The sequence below is a fragment of the Lissotriton helveticus genome, chromosome 6 (genome assembly GCF_964261635.1).
Source record: "Lissotriton helveticus chromosome 6, aLisHel1.1, whole genome shotgun sequence".
In the NCBI taxonomy this organism is placed as follows: Eukaryota; Metazoa; Chordata; class Amphibia; order Caudata; family Salamandridae; genus Lissotriton; species Lissotriton helveticus.
Genome location: NC_136067.1, coordinates 1,175,511,988 through 1,175,525,946, shown reverse-complemented (window position 1 = coordinate 1,175,525,946; position 13,959 = coordinate 1,175,511,988). Strand labels below are relative to the sequence as shown.

Genomic DNA, 13,959 nt, shown 5'->3' with positions numbered 1-13,959 from the left:
TTACCAATGCTCGTCATTACTTACCTCCATCAAGGCTCCTCGAGATACGTTTGCTAGAGGTGCGCTCAAAATAGGGGGCAGGCCTGTCTATCATGGTACTAGCCTGCTGCGTCTCTGCCTGAGTGCGGCCACTGTAGCGGAACTTGGAACCCAAAGTTAGGAACTTGGCTTTTGGAGGTTTATCAGGTGATTTGAGCCTGTGGCAAAGACAGACACCAGCGAAGAGGTAAAATTGTGCAATATAAGCAAGCAGAACATTATTCAGACTATCAGTAACAAGGTACATAGCATTGACATCTTCAACTTGGTAACGCACCTTTAGAAGAGTAATTCCTTTTCCACTCTTGTGCATAATAACATGATTAAAGCTTTTATTACAGTCAAATCAAATGTTTTGATTCTTCGCTCAGAATAAGGTGTCTCTTCCAATGTCTCCTTGCCCGAAAGGCATAGAAAACATACAGTGACAAAGTCAACAGAAATGCACACTCAAGTCAAGTGCCCTTCATTTTGTGGAAGGCTAGGGTTCTAAAGTCGTTCTTCCTTGAAGGTTCGTGTTTTCAGGATGCCTTCCATGTGAAAAGTTTTTCTATTTACACGGGAAGGTCATAAATAAGTGACCCTTCCAGCGACTGGGACACGAAAATAACCCAGCAGACAAGCCATATAGAACAGTCCCATACTAGAGCAAAGAAAGGTTTCATAAGTGTTCACCTTTTTTAACATGAATTCCTTTAAAGTTGCAAAATGTTTACAAACTGTAATAATAAATAAAAATGCATTATAAAGTTACATTTTAAAATAAGTCAATTAACGTCCCATTACTTTCCTTCTGCAACTGTATCAATAAAATAAGTATACAAAACTGTGATGGACAGAACGCTTGAATTAATCTCAGCCCTTGGCAAAATGTTTACAAACTGTAATAATAAATAAAAATGCATTATAAAGTTACATTTTAAAATAATTCAATTAACGTCCCATTACTTTCCTTCTGCAACTGTATCAATAAAATAAGTATACAAAACTGTGATGGACAGAATGCTTGAATTAATCTCAGCCCTTGGTAATCAATAGGGCCGCATTTCAATACATGGTTATTTTGAACACCATGTCACCTCAGTTTTTGCACTCAACTATATGCAAATCAGTCTGGACCCTACTCCAATAGGAACAGTCCAGCCAGAGCTGACAAGGCAGGTCCTCCCTGAACCAGAACACAAGCAACCCTGGACTGGTTGAACCAGAACACAAGCAACCCAGTACTGGTTTCTCCCTAATTTAAAGCTCACCAGAGCTGAGAGCGAAAATATAATTGAATTAACAAGCCTGTGGACATATTAAAATAGACCCTGCTACTAAAATTTAGAAGTGTTCATAGCAACTGTAAAAATTTAACCACCACAGATCGCTCTGCTGACAAGACAACTGCTGCCCTTCCTCTCTGCCAGTGTGAAGAAATCAACCAAAGCAATATTATACCTTATATTTGTTCCTTTGTTTTATTGTTTTAGTTTTTTATGTTTTTTTTCTCCTTTTCTCAATTACTATGTTTATTTCATGTTGTCTTGTCTACCAATTTATTGTAAAGCGCTCTGATATCCTTCGGGATCTTGTTCGCACAATATAAAACTTTATCAATAAAAAAATCATGACCTGCATCCCATCTCGCTAGTTGATAAGCTCACCATCAGTGATAACTCTGCACACCCACAGCTAGGACACAATCAGAATGCAAAAAAGAAAGATCAAAGCAGCAGGTGCCTACAATCTACACCCAGAATCCAGAATGCACATTTGCATGAATATATCTACTACACCTTACTTAGGCTAAACATTACTTGATTTTAGTGAGGAATATAGTCCATGGTCGTGGACAACAGGATCAGATTGATGAGGGGAGTTTTTCGGATAGTTAGGAGCACATTTACAGAGGAGTTTCATGGCATTAGGCAAAAGATCGAACAACAGACATTGACAATCATCCTGTAGGAGAGTAGGGTCTGCAATCCTATGATCACCCAGATTTTTGCTTTTTGTTTCACTGGTTTACGACTTTCCCTGGCTGTGGGCCTGCTAATCAGACCCACAGCCTAGCTGTTCTCTCTATTCCAAATTGTACCCAGGTACTGAATTGGCACTGGGCCCTTTCCAAGTCCCTGTACCCAGGGCTGAGGTGTACCCAGAAGTCTCCCAGGGGCTGCAGCATGTATTATGCCACCCCTGGGCTGACTAACTAAATCAGACACAACTGGCTGCTTGACAGCTGGGGCAAAGTGGTGTAATCACCCTTTGCTTTAGATATAGTATTCCTATATCTAAACCTAAATGGACACACAGATCTCCTATCAGTCACTCCTATGGCAGGCCTTAACAATCCTGAAGGCAGAGTGCTTGGAATCGTGTGAGATAGTGCTCTGGCATGAGCTGAGCCTGTCTGCGGCTTTCGGGATCCATCCCTTAGCCGTTTCCATGATATCGCATACCATATACTCTTAAGTGCATTATAATCCTCGCGGTTATATGCCAACTCTGGTATCGCTTTATCAAAACATGTCGAGTAAGGTGTCGTACGAATTGGAATACTAACCCCTCGCCAATTCTGGCGACGGGGTTAGCATTCCACCCTTCTAGCGGGACACGACATGTATGTAACCTGTAACCCCGGTTAAAGTCAGACATAGCCGTAGCTCCACAAAATGGATGCTGCCACCGAGACACAAGTCTGCCCTCCTGCTGCTGGGAGTCCTCCCAGAGCAGGAGGCAAGGACAAAGGGTTTCCTGTAAGGGGCGGTGCCAGCACCGTCCCAGACAGGATTTTGTGTATCCTAGGTAGGCAGGGCTTTAGAGGAAGGTGACTGCAAGTGGCACCCCGGTGCTCACTGTGCATAGGCCAGCTGAAACCAGTTCCAGGGGCACTCCAGCCCCTGGCCTGGGGAAAGCCCGCCAAAGGAGAGGGGTGTAACCACCCCCCTCCTAGTCCCACCCATAGGGCAGGACTTAGTCGCGTGCCAGCCCCTTTTTGCAGGATAAAGGTAGGAACTGGCCCCCTTCCAAATCAGATCATCTTTGAATCCTGAAACTACTTTCCACGAAAGGAACTCAAGACTTCTTCCCAAGATTCTCCCTTGTGACTAAGGAGTAGTCACCCTGCAGCAGCAGGCACCAACCAAGCATCGCGGTTTGTTGCCAGTCTCTCCTTCGGATCAAGACTGCTCCAGCACGACGAGAACCGGCTTCCCTGGCACCTCTGACCTCAACCTACATCATCAGCCCAGCTGTGATCCGTGGGTGTGACGAGACCTCGAGGGACCGGCCATCTTCAGAACTGCACGACGCTTGTCCAGCACGACTCCCGAGTGACCCTCGACTGAGTGCTTTGGGGTAAGAGAAGCCCCGACCCTCAGCAGCTCCAGCACCGAAGTTCAGCCCCCCTGCATCCACGAGATCTGCGTGGGGCCCTTCTGCTCTTTGCTGCCAACCGCGTTGTCCAGATCGCTTGCCCGTTTGGCTAGTGACCCCTTCACGACGCTCCACGACGACAAACACTGCTGGTCTGGTTGCTCCAGACTAGCCCTTGCTCCCCTCCAAAAGAGGAGCACCCTGGACCCTCCTGGTCCCCTCAAGACGCCATTTTAGGTCCACCGCGTGGGCCTTGCATTTGCCAAGACTTGTTGCCCAATCCTGGGTCCAGCGACGTCGACAGCAAGAACCTTCGTGGGACAGCTCGCACCTCCATCCTGGTCGCCGACAACGCCTCCTGGTCCGAGAGACTGCAGAGCCCAGCAGCGCCCACTCACCTGGCTGAGGTGACTTCGTCCGGTGCCATCCTGGTGCCCACTCAAATCACTGGCTAGTGATTCAGAACTTGGTCCCCTCTGCTTACAGGTTTCTTCTTCCCTGATCCAGGCTTGGATCACTCCGAACTTTCTTCACTGGCCGCCTGCCTGCAACTCTTTCTTCAGGCTCCTGGATCTTCAACGAGGGTTTCCGACGCAACTTCAACCCTATGCAGCCGCAGCCCCTGGGCTAGGTAACCTGAGTACTCCGGTGCTCCAGCATAGTCCAACACCCTAAGTGTTCGGATCCACTCTTGTTTTCGACCCACCTAGTCGGGTTCGCCCGAGAACAGTAACTTTGCAACTGCTAGCCTCCATAGACTTTTTCCCGCCTTACGCGTGAGAGTTCCCACTCTGCACACGACGTCCACAGGCCTCCTGCATCTAATCCCAGTGTTTAGAATTGTAGGCCTAGCGATTCCTGAGTCTAGAAAAGTACTACTTACCTGCTAGCAAGTTCGCATTCCACTTACTGTGTATATGGTTTTTCGTGCCCCTAGGGCATGTGTGTAAATTGTGCGACAAAGTATTTTCGTAAGAGTTTTGTTGTGTGCTTAGCTCCCTGACTCATAAAGAGTTCAGGGTAGTCTTGTTATAAATAAATATCTGTTTATTTTCATAACAACTTGTGTGGTGTCCTTTCACTTGGTGTTCAAGGGGTAATGTGATGGTAAAACAGCTGGCTTAACACGCCCTCTAGAGTCTTAGCCTTAGACTGCTCGTATCCATGCTACTAGGATAGCTGGTCTAAAAGGTTGACTTACAACCAATCATCAATAAGGGTTGTTTGGACTGATACATAGTGATCACTAGAATAGTGAGCACTGCATATCAGGCCAACTTCTCACATTGGTGAGCAGCGGTTGGGATTTGAGCTTGCTGTTGTTTTACCACACATATCCTAAGAATATCATTTGAAAGATCACATAAGTACTAAAGGTACATATAACTTAGCTTAGAATACTCTGAGTTCTACTGAAGAAATGTGGTACCTGTAACAGCAGTTATCCAGTATTGGTGTCTTTCATAGATTCACAAGCCTGAATCATTCCCCGTCGTCGAGACGGGAGCCTCCGGTATATAGAAAAGTAATGTCCTATAGACATACATAAAGAAAAATAGGCCTAAGGGCCTCACCTTAGTAGCCTATTCTTGTCCTTATGCAAAAAGGACCAAACTCTTAGAGCCAGCCAATCAGCTATCACCTCCCTCTAGAACCTTCCCTGCTGGAGCCTCAGTCTCTCAGATTTTCGTACGCACCAAGCTAGGTAGGCGTAAAGCAGGTAGAGAGAACGTGAGTCCTTCCAGGGGAGGCGGGAGGGTTGCATGTGAATCTATGAAAGACACCAATACTGGATAACTGCTGTTACAGGTAAGTAACGCATTTCTCATCCAGTATTAGGGGGGCCTTTCATTTATTCACATGCCTGAATCAGAGTAGTTAGCAATACATTATGCACGTCTGATGTAATGATGCCATATAAACAGTTAGATAAAACACTTAGAATCATGCGACTGTAGCATCAGCATACATCAACATAACCAAATAGAAGAGATGTGCATACCAGGATGGCGGGATGTAGGAAGGCTCACCTCACTGGAATAGATGTCGAAGCACCGCCTGGCCCACTGCTGCGTCCTGCAGAAGTTCAACATCCAGGCAATAGTGTCTGGCGAATGTATGCGGTGACTTCCACGTCGCTGCTCTGCATATGTCCAGTATCGGCACTCCAGCGAACAGCGCTGCTGATGTGGACATTGCTCTTGTGGAGTGTGCATGCACCGTGGCATTCAACGGCCGGCCGGCCTTTTCATGGCAGAATGCTATTGCCGAAGAGATCCACCTTGAGATACTCTGTTTCGTGAGAGGAAGACCAAGCCTTGGTCTACTGTAGGCCACAAACAGTTGTGACGACTTCCTGAAGTCTTTTGTCTTCTCCAAGTAGAACTTTATACACCTTTTGAGGTCTAAGGAGTGTAACGTCCTTTCTGCTGCAGTGGTAGGGTTTGCAAAGAAGGAACGTAGAACCACCGGTTCATTAAGGTGAAAGTCTGAAGGTACTTTTGGTATGAATTTGGGATTCATTCTCAGCACCACTCTGTCCTGTTTAAATTGCATAAATGGTTCCTGAATGGACAGGGCTTGTAACTCGCTGACCCTCCTGGCAGACGTTAGGGCGAGCAGAAGAGCTACCTTCCATGAGATGTACTTGATGGGTGCTCGATGAATGGGCTCAAAAGGATGGCTCATAAGCTGGGTGAGTACCAAGTTAAGATGCCAAGTGGGCGGAATCCTTCGAGGTCTTGGATACGATCTATACAAGCCTTTGAGGAACTGTTTAATAAGCCTGCTGGACCAAAGCGAAGGGGCCATCGAGGATCTGGTGTAGCGTGAAATCGAAGCCAAATGAACTTTTATAGAGGCATGTGCCAACCCTGACTCCGCCAAGTGTAGAAGGTATGGCAATATCTGCACAGGGGTAATTTGAAGAGGTGACAACTTGTGTTCCACGCACCATAAGCAAAACCGCTTCCACTTGAGGGAGTACGTTTTGTTGGTACTGTCCGCTCGTGCTTTCGCTAGGACCTCCCTGCATTCTTGTGGGATGGCTAGATGACAGAATTCTCTGTGCTCAGGAGCCAGGCTGATAATCTGAGCGATGGTAGGTTCGGGTGTTGGATCTGTCCGTTGGACATAGTCAGCAGGTTCGGGTGCTGTTTCAGACGAATCGGAGTTCTGATGGAGAGGCGATGAAGGTCCGAGAACCAGTGCTGCCTCGGCCAGAACGGGGCAATTAGGATCAGGGTACAAGGCTCCGCTTTCATCTTTCTGAGGACTCTGGGAATCATCGGTAAGGGGGGAAAAGCGTATGCAAAGACGCTGAACCAACTGATGGAAAGGGCATTCCCGAGAGACCGAGGCTGGGGACGCCAACTTGCGTAGTGTGGGCATTTGGCGTTCTCCCTGGTGGCAAAGAGGTCGATCCGCGGGATTCCCCATTCTGAGAATACCTGATCCAGTGTACCTTGGTTGAGTTCCCACTCGTGAGTGAGAGACGTCCGTCTGCTGAGCGCGTCTGCAATGGTATTGTCCTTGCCCGGGACGTATTCCGCTTTGAGCGTGATCCCTTGGAGCACTAGCCAGTTCCAGATTTCTTGCGAATCGTGTGATAGAGTGAGCGAACGCGTCCCTCCCTGCTTGTTCAGGTAGTGCATCGTCGTGGTGTTGTCCGTCCTGACGAGCACCTGGGAGTTCTGGATACGTGGTAAAAAGGCCTTCAGTGCCAGGAAGACAGCTCGCAGTTCTAGAAGGTTTATGTGGCATGTCTTCTCCTGCTCTGTCCATTTGCCGCTGACTTGGAGGTCCTGGAGGACCGCTCCCCAACCTTCCAGGGAGGCATCCGTGGTGATCACCAAAGGCGCTGCTGGAAGGAGGAAGGGTAGATCTGTCGACAGATTCCTGTGGTTCCTCCACCATTGCAGGGTTTTTGAAATCTGTGGTGTGATGCGCACTGTGTCGTCGAAAGAGCCTGTGCTTTGAGTCTATTGGTATGCTAGGGCTTCTTGCAATGGGCGCATCCTGAGGCGGCAGTGCGGGATGAGGAGGATACAGGACGACATCATGCCTAGTAGTGATTTGAAAGTCCGAACTCTTATGGTCTTTCTCGAAGCCACAGCCGTGGCCAGAGATACGATCTTGTGTTTCCTTTCCTTTGAAGGAAATGCTTTTACGCATTCCGTGTTCAAGGTTGCCCCCAGGAAGGAGATGTTTCTGGTTGGGGTCACGCAGGATTTGTCGAGATTGAGAGTTAATCCCAGGTGCAGAAAGAGATTGGTGCAGGCGTTGGAGGATGAGGTCGCGCCTGCCGCTGAGGGAGCTTTCACCAGCCAGTCGTCTCTGAGATCCAATATGGGCCTCCACTTTTTCCCCTTCTTGTGGATGAGAAAGAAGCGGGAATAGAATCCCTGTCCTCTTTGAGACGATGGGACCATCTCGATCGCTCCCTTGTGTAACATCGCTGATATTTCCAGGAGCAAGGGCCGCAGATGTTTGTGTGGCCGTTTGCGTGGCGGTGTTGGGGGTGGGATGGTGATGAATTCCAGGGAATGGCCGAATCTTATTAGTTGTAGCACCCACCGGTCTGTGGTTATAAGATGCCAATTGTGCAGGAAATGGGTCAACTTGCCTCCAATTTTGAATGAGGGAGATTGTGGCGGGACTGGCTGGAGTAATCGGTCACTGGCGTCCGCCAGTGCCCCTCCTCTGGTTCTTTCCACGGAAGTTCGATCTGCCATACGAAGTTTGGCGACTCTGCTGTTTCTGCGGGTACTGCGATTTATTTTGGTATGAATAGGAGGATCTATTCTGGAAGGACCCCCTGTAGGAGGGTTGACCTCTGGACCTGTTGCCCCGAAAGGACTGGTTTCTCGCCTGCAGCGTACCCAGTGCTCTCGCCGTATCGGTGTCTTTTTTGATGTTCTGGAGCGCTTCATCAATTGCGGTTCCAAAAAGATGTTGGCCATCGAAGGGCATGTCTAGCACTTTTGTTTGAACTTCTTGTCGAAATGAAGTAGCCTTAAGCCAGCCCTGGCGCCGCAGGACTGCTGCCCCCGCTAATTGGCGAAAGCCTGTCATGGCTCCATCAATGGCACAGTCTATGATTTCCGCTGCCGAGGCTTGTCCTTCTGAGAGCAGTGCCTTGACCTCTTCCTGCATCGTATCCGGCAGCTCCGCCAAATAAGGGACCATGTCCTCCCACAGTTGGCGATTATAACGTCCCAACAGGGCTATAGAGTTGGCGACTTTGATAGTCATGGCTGACGTGGTGGTGAACCGTTTCCCGATGGTATCCAACTTTCTTCCCTCCTTGTCCGGTGGTGCTGACAAGGGAGAGGAAGGGTTGCGGGAGTTCTTCTGAGCTGCTTGGGTCACCACTGAGTCAGGTTTCGGGTGCCCATTGAAACAAACTGCCGCCTTGGTGGTAGCTTTGTATTTCTTGTCCAGGAGTGGGATTACCGCCGGTATGGAGGCCGGCGTGGCCATCAGTTTCTTTACCTGGTCCCAGAGAAATTCTATAATCGGAATTGATTTGGTGGTCTTCTTCGTTTGTTCTTTAAAATCATATAAGAAACATTCTGTTTCCGTTGTTTCCATTTCCATGTGGAAACGCATCGCTGCTCGTTCCACTAACTTGTGGAACCCGCCAATGTCCAGTGGCGGAGAGTCCGACTGGCGTGGTTGGGGTGAAGCTGGGGAGGGCGCGACATACTCGTCGTCTTCGTCCTGATCCGTGCGATCCTCAGGGACTTCACCTTCTTCCATCTCCTCAGCTTCCTCATCTGAGGAGTCCACTACTTGCGGCGAGACTGCCTCATGGGAGGTCTGCGGAGGTGGTCGCGTTGGACGTGGGGATGCCGGTGGAACAGATGCAGCCGGCGTTGGGCCCCTATCCTCAGTAGCCTGTGCCTCCGGGAAACGCTGCTTATAGTCCTGGATGAGATATTTAAGGTCATCCACGATGGCCGCAGGAAGGCACACCATTGGGGTCACTTCCGTCCGTACCTGTGCCTGGAAAGAGTGTTCCTGGTAGGTAAATTCTTCCTGTTCCTCATCCGTGCTTTGGCATTTGACGTGGAGGTCTGAGATGGACATAGCCTGGATCGTCGTTTCCTCCTCCGATTCTTCACTCTGGAGGAAGTCAGAAGGTAAGTTGCTTTGTACTTTACTTGGGGACGTCGTTTCAGGCGTGATCAGCTTGTGTGGCAATTTGCGCGGTGGCGTCGGCGGTGGCAGCGTCCATGACGACTTTTCCACTAGCTTGGACTTTTTCCATGGTTCCGCGTTGTCCCTGGTCATAGACGGCTCTCCCGTCGACGGTTTCGTCGTCGACGGCACGTCCTCCGTCGTCGGTGGCTCAAGCGACGAGATTTTAGTCGTCGTCGATGTCTTCGTGGACGACGCGGTCGTCGACGACGTCCTCGTCGACGACGCGCTCGTCGACGATTCGTTTCTCGTCGACGATTCATTCCTCGTCGACGTCTTCTTCGTCGACGGTCTCGGCGACGAGTCTTCCGCCGACGGCGGGCTTCTCGTCGTCGCCGTCCCTGGTCTCGTCGACGATGGGGTTCTCGTCGACGGTGTCGTCGTCGTCGACGATGGGTTCTTCGTCGACGGTGTCCTCGTCGACGGCCCCGATTTGGACGTCGATGAGCTCTTGGGCAGTATGATAGATGGGATGGGCCTACCTGCCGACGACGATGATGGAGTGGTCGTCGTCGATGCTAGGACTGACGACGCCGTCGTCGTGGAGACAGCGAGTGGCGTCACAGCTCTCTTTTGCGTCGAAGATGGCGTAGGCTTGGTGGATGAGTGCGTAGGCTTTTTAAAAGCGTGAGAGCCTGCGTCAGACACTGAGGAGGTCGTGGATTTTGCCTCTGAAGATTTCTTTAACATCTTCTTAGGAGGAGTGTCTGAGGGGCCAGGGGGGTCCCCCCTTGGCCTCTTGAGGGAGACTTCCGAGGTCATGGAGAAGCTGCTCTCTGAGGACTTCACATTATCCCTCTGTTTAAGCCTGTCCAGCCAAATAAGAAGTCGACCTTCTCTGTCCCTCAAAGTCTTATTAGGGAAAGAGCGACAGATTTTACAGTCCTTGGGGACGTGGTCCGGATAAAGGCAGTATAAGCACAGGTCGTGCTTGTCCTCCACATGGAGCCTTTTCTTCCCACATGAAGAGCAGGCCCTGAAAAGGGCTTTCTTCTGGGAACTAGACATTCCTTTGTATTGGTAAGGAAAGACAGGAAAGACAGCACTTACTGCCAGAGAAGAGTCTGAAGTATCCCTGATGAAGAATTTGAGAAAGTAGTCCTTTTCCAAAGTGAAAAAAGTAGGTTTGAAGATATCCTGAGGAGAGCTCAGGCTGGAGACTCCCTAGCACAACGTGCGGTAGAAAATCTGAGAGATCGAGGCTCCAGCAGGGAAGGTTCTAGAGGGAGGTGATAGCTGATTGGCTGGCTCTAAGAGTTTGGTCCTTTTTGCATAAGGACAAGGATAGGCAACTAAGGTGAGGCCCTTAGGCCTATTTTTCTTTATGTATGTCTATAGGACATTACTTTTCTATATACCGGAGGCTCCCGTCTCGACGACGGGGAATGATTCAGGCATGTGAATCTATGAAAGACACCCCTAATACTGGATAACCAGCTGTTGTAGCTCCTAGGGCCTAGCACACCCTAAACTACAACTCTAGCAAGGGATCAGTAGGCAAACAAATAGTGTAGGTAAGTGCACCACTTACACCTCACTAGAAAAGCATGTCTACCCATGGAGAGTCTTCAGAGACTCCCCTTGTGGTTATTGACCCTCCACAGGTCACTTCAAGATATGCAGCTCTCAGTTTCCAGGAGATGAGACAAGTGTGTACCTCCAGGAAACTGAAACAGGGGTCTAACCCCACCATTCCCTTTCTGATATTTCTCTTAGAGACATATGATGCGAGAAAGATTTCTCAGCTAGATGGGAATATGCCAGCCTTAGAGGGTACCACTGGGGATCCAGACCTCCACAACACTGTAAATGCAGTTGAGGAGGAGGATCCTGAGGAACTCTCTGGGGATGAGGCAGACAAAGGTCTTGAGGTAGTCAGAAGGCTAACTAGGGCCAACATAGACTTGCTTGGGCTAGGATCTGGGGGACCCCCAGTACTGACCCTAAGTAGGCCTAACCTTGGAGTTAGGAGAGATAGATCTCTTTCTAGGGACTCCAATAGATCTCTGCACTCTAATGCCTCTTCTCAGAGGAGAAGGAACTCTCCCCAGAGGAGATTGACTTCCCCTCAGAGAATAGAGCATGAAGCCAGAATGAGACAGGCTGCTCTGAGGATTGAAAGGGAAGAACTTGCCCTGGCCAAAGAAAAGCTTGCATTTGCTAGAGAGCAGCAGATGAGTGGGTTAGCTCCCACTGGTGGCAGCAATCTCCCAAGAGATAGAGAGAAGGGTTTAGATACTAAACACCTGACAAAGATAGTGCCCCCCTTTAAACAAGGGGATGACATCCAGAAATGGATGGCTGCTTTGGAGAGGGCCTGCACTGTGCAGGGCATTCCCCAGAGTCAGTGGGCAGCTATACTGTGGCTCTCCTTTGATGGCAAAGGTAGAGATAAGCTCCTCACTACAAGAGTGGAGGATGCTAACAATTACCAGGTCCTGAAGAATACACTGGTTGATGGGTTTGGTTTAACCACTGAGCAGTACAGGTTGCTGTTCAGAGACACCCAGAAAACTCAGTCTCAGGACTGGTCTGACTTTGTGAATAGTGCCACTAAGGCTTTGGAGGGCTGGTTGCTGGGTAGCAAGGTTACTGATTACACAGGATTGTATAATCTGATGATGAGAGAACAAATTTTAAATAACTGTCAGAACCAGTTGTTGCACCAGCACCTTGTTGATTCAGATCTGACCTCTCCCCAAGAATTGGGAAAGAAGGCAGACACATGGGTCAGAACAAGGATCAAGCAGAACCAGAACCAGAACCAGGGTGGTCAGAAGAAAGCAGACCAGAAGGGTAATACGAAGAGTGAACAAAATGACCAGAAGTCTTCAACAGGTCCCCAACAAACCAAAGAGGGTGGGGGTCAGGCTTCACAGCAGAAAAAGAAGACTCAAGAAGGCCAGTCAAAAAGGTGGTGCCAGTACTGTAAGAGTAAGTCTCACTGGTTTAGTGAGTGCACCAAAAGAGGAGGGCAAACCTCTACCACTACAGCCCCTTAGGCAACTGCACCCCCTAGTACAGTCAGTAGTGGTAGTGCACCTCCCAAGGGATTAGTTGGGTTAACCTTGGGAACTGAGGAGTCTGACAACTTAGTTGGCACACTCACTCAGGCTGTCCTAGTCTGTACAGGGGATATGGATATGTCCCCTGATGTAAGTCCCAATACTTTGGGCAAATACAGGCAGACACCTTTAATAAATGGCAAAATGGCTCAGGCCTATAGGGACACTTGTGCCAGTGTCACCATGGTGACACCTAACTTTGTGGACCCTGGACAGATCATGCCAGGTACAGATTTCCTGGTGACCAATGCCAGCAACGTCACTACCAGTCATAGTATGGCGATTGTTGCTTTCTCCTGGGGAGGGGTAAGTGGCCAAAAGAAAGTTGTGGTTAGTTCAGACCTCCCAGTAGATTGTTTGTTGGGCAATGATTTGGAGTCATCACTATGGTCAGAAGTGGAGCAGAGGACTCACATGGAAATGTTAGGCTTGCCAGCACATGTGCTTGCTGTGACTAGGTCACAGGCCAGAAGATGCCCCACTGAACAGGTGCTGGATCCTGGAAGAATGGACCAGACACCTTCCAAGAAGAAGAGCAGTAGGGTTAAGGCTTTGCCCTCCCCCTTGCCCCAGGTTGAAGATCAAGTCTCTGAGGAGGCTGATCTGAGAGAGCTGAGGGAAACTGAGCCTAAAGAGCTTGAACTTGATCAAGTTGAGTTTCTGGGCTCAGGGGGACCCTCCAGAGAAGACCCGGGGAAGGCACAGTTAGACTGCCCTTCCCTTGAACCCCTCAGACAGCAGGCTGCTGCTGAGGCTGCAGGGAATGCCACAGGTACCCACAAGGTATACTGGGATGATGGACTCCTGTACTCTGAGTCAAGAGACCCCACGCCTGGTGCAACCAGGAGGCTGGTCATCCCCTTGTCTCTGAGAGGTTTCCTTCTCACCTTGGCCCATGAGATTCCCCTTGCAGGTCACTTAGGCCAGACAAAGACTTGGGACAGGCTTGTCTCACACTTTCACTGGCCTCACATGAATGAGAATACCAAGGAGTTTTGTCGCTCCTGTGTCACTTGCCAAGCCAGTGGTAAGTCAGGTGGCACAACAAAGGCCCCCCTCATACCACTACCTGTGGTGGGGGTTCCCTTTGAAAGAGTGGGGATTGACATTGTTGGTCCAATGGAACCCCAGACAGCATCAGGGCACAAGTTTATACTGGTGGTGGTGGACCATGCCACCAGGTATCCTGAAGCTATTCCACTTAGGACCACTACAGCACCTGTAGTGGCAAGGGACCTAGTTGGAGTGTTCTCCAGAGTGGGCTTCCCTAAGGAGGTTGTTTCTGACAGAG

At 49.5% G+C, this 13,959-nt stretch overlaps 1 protein-coding gene across 20 annotated transcripts in view; it reads right to left on the bottom strand.

The window, feature by feature from the left end:
• Window positions 1–13,959, bottom strand: part of EPB41L2 (erythrocyte membrane protein band 4.1 like 2) — a 1,174,544-nt gene that overhangs the window by 211,385 nt on the left and 949,200 nt on the right. For all 20 annotated transcript variants that reach the window (XM_078648868.1, XM_078648862.1, XM_078648871.1 and 17 more), the window contains one exon: window positions 25–197. In XM_078648868.1, coding sequence (XP_078504994.1) covers window positions 25–197 — 173 coding nt within the window. The remainder of the gene's footprint in view (window positions 1–24; window positions 198–13,959) is intronic.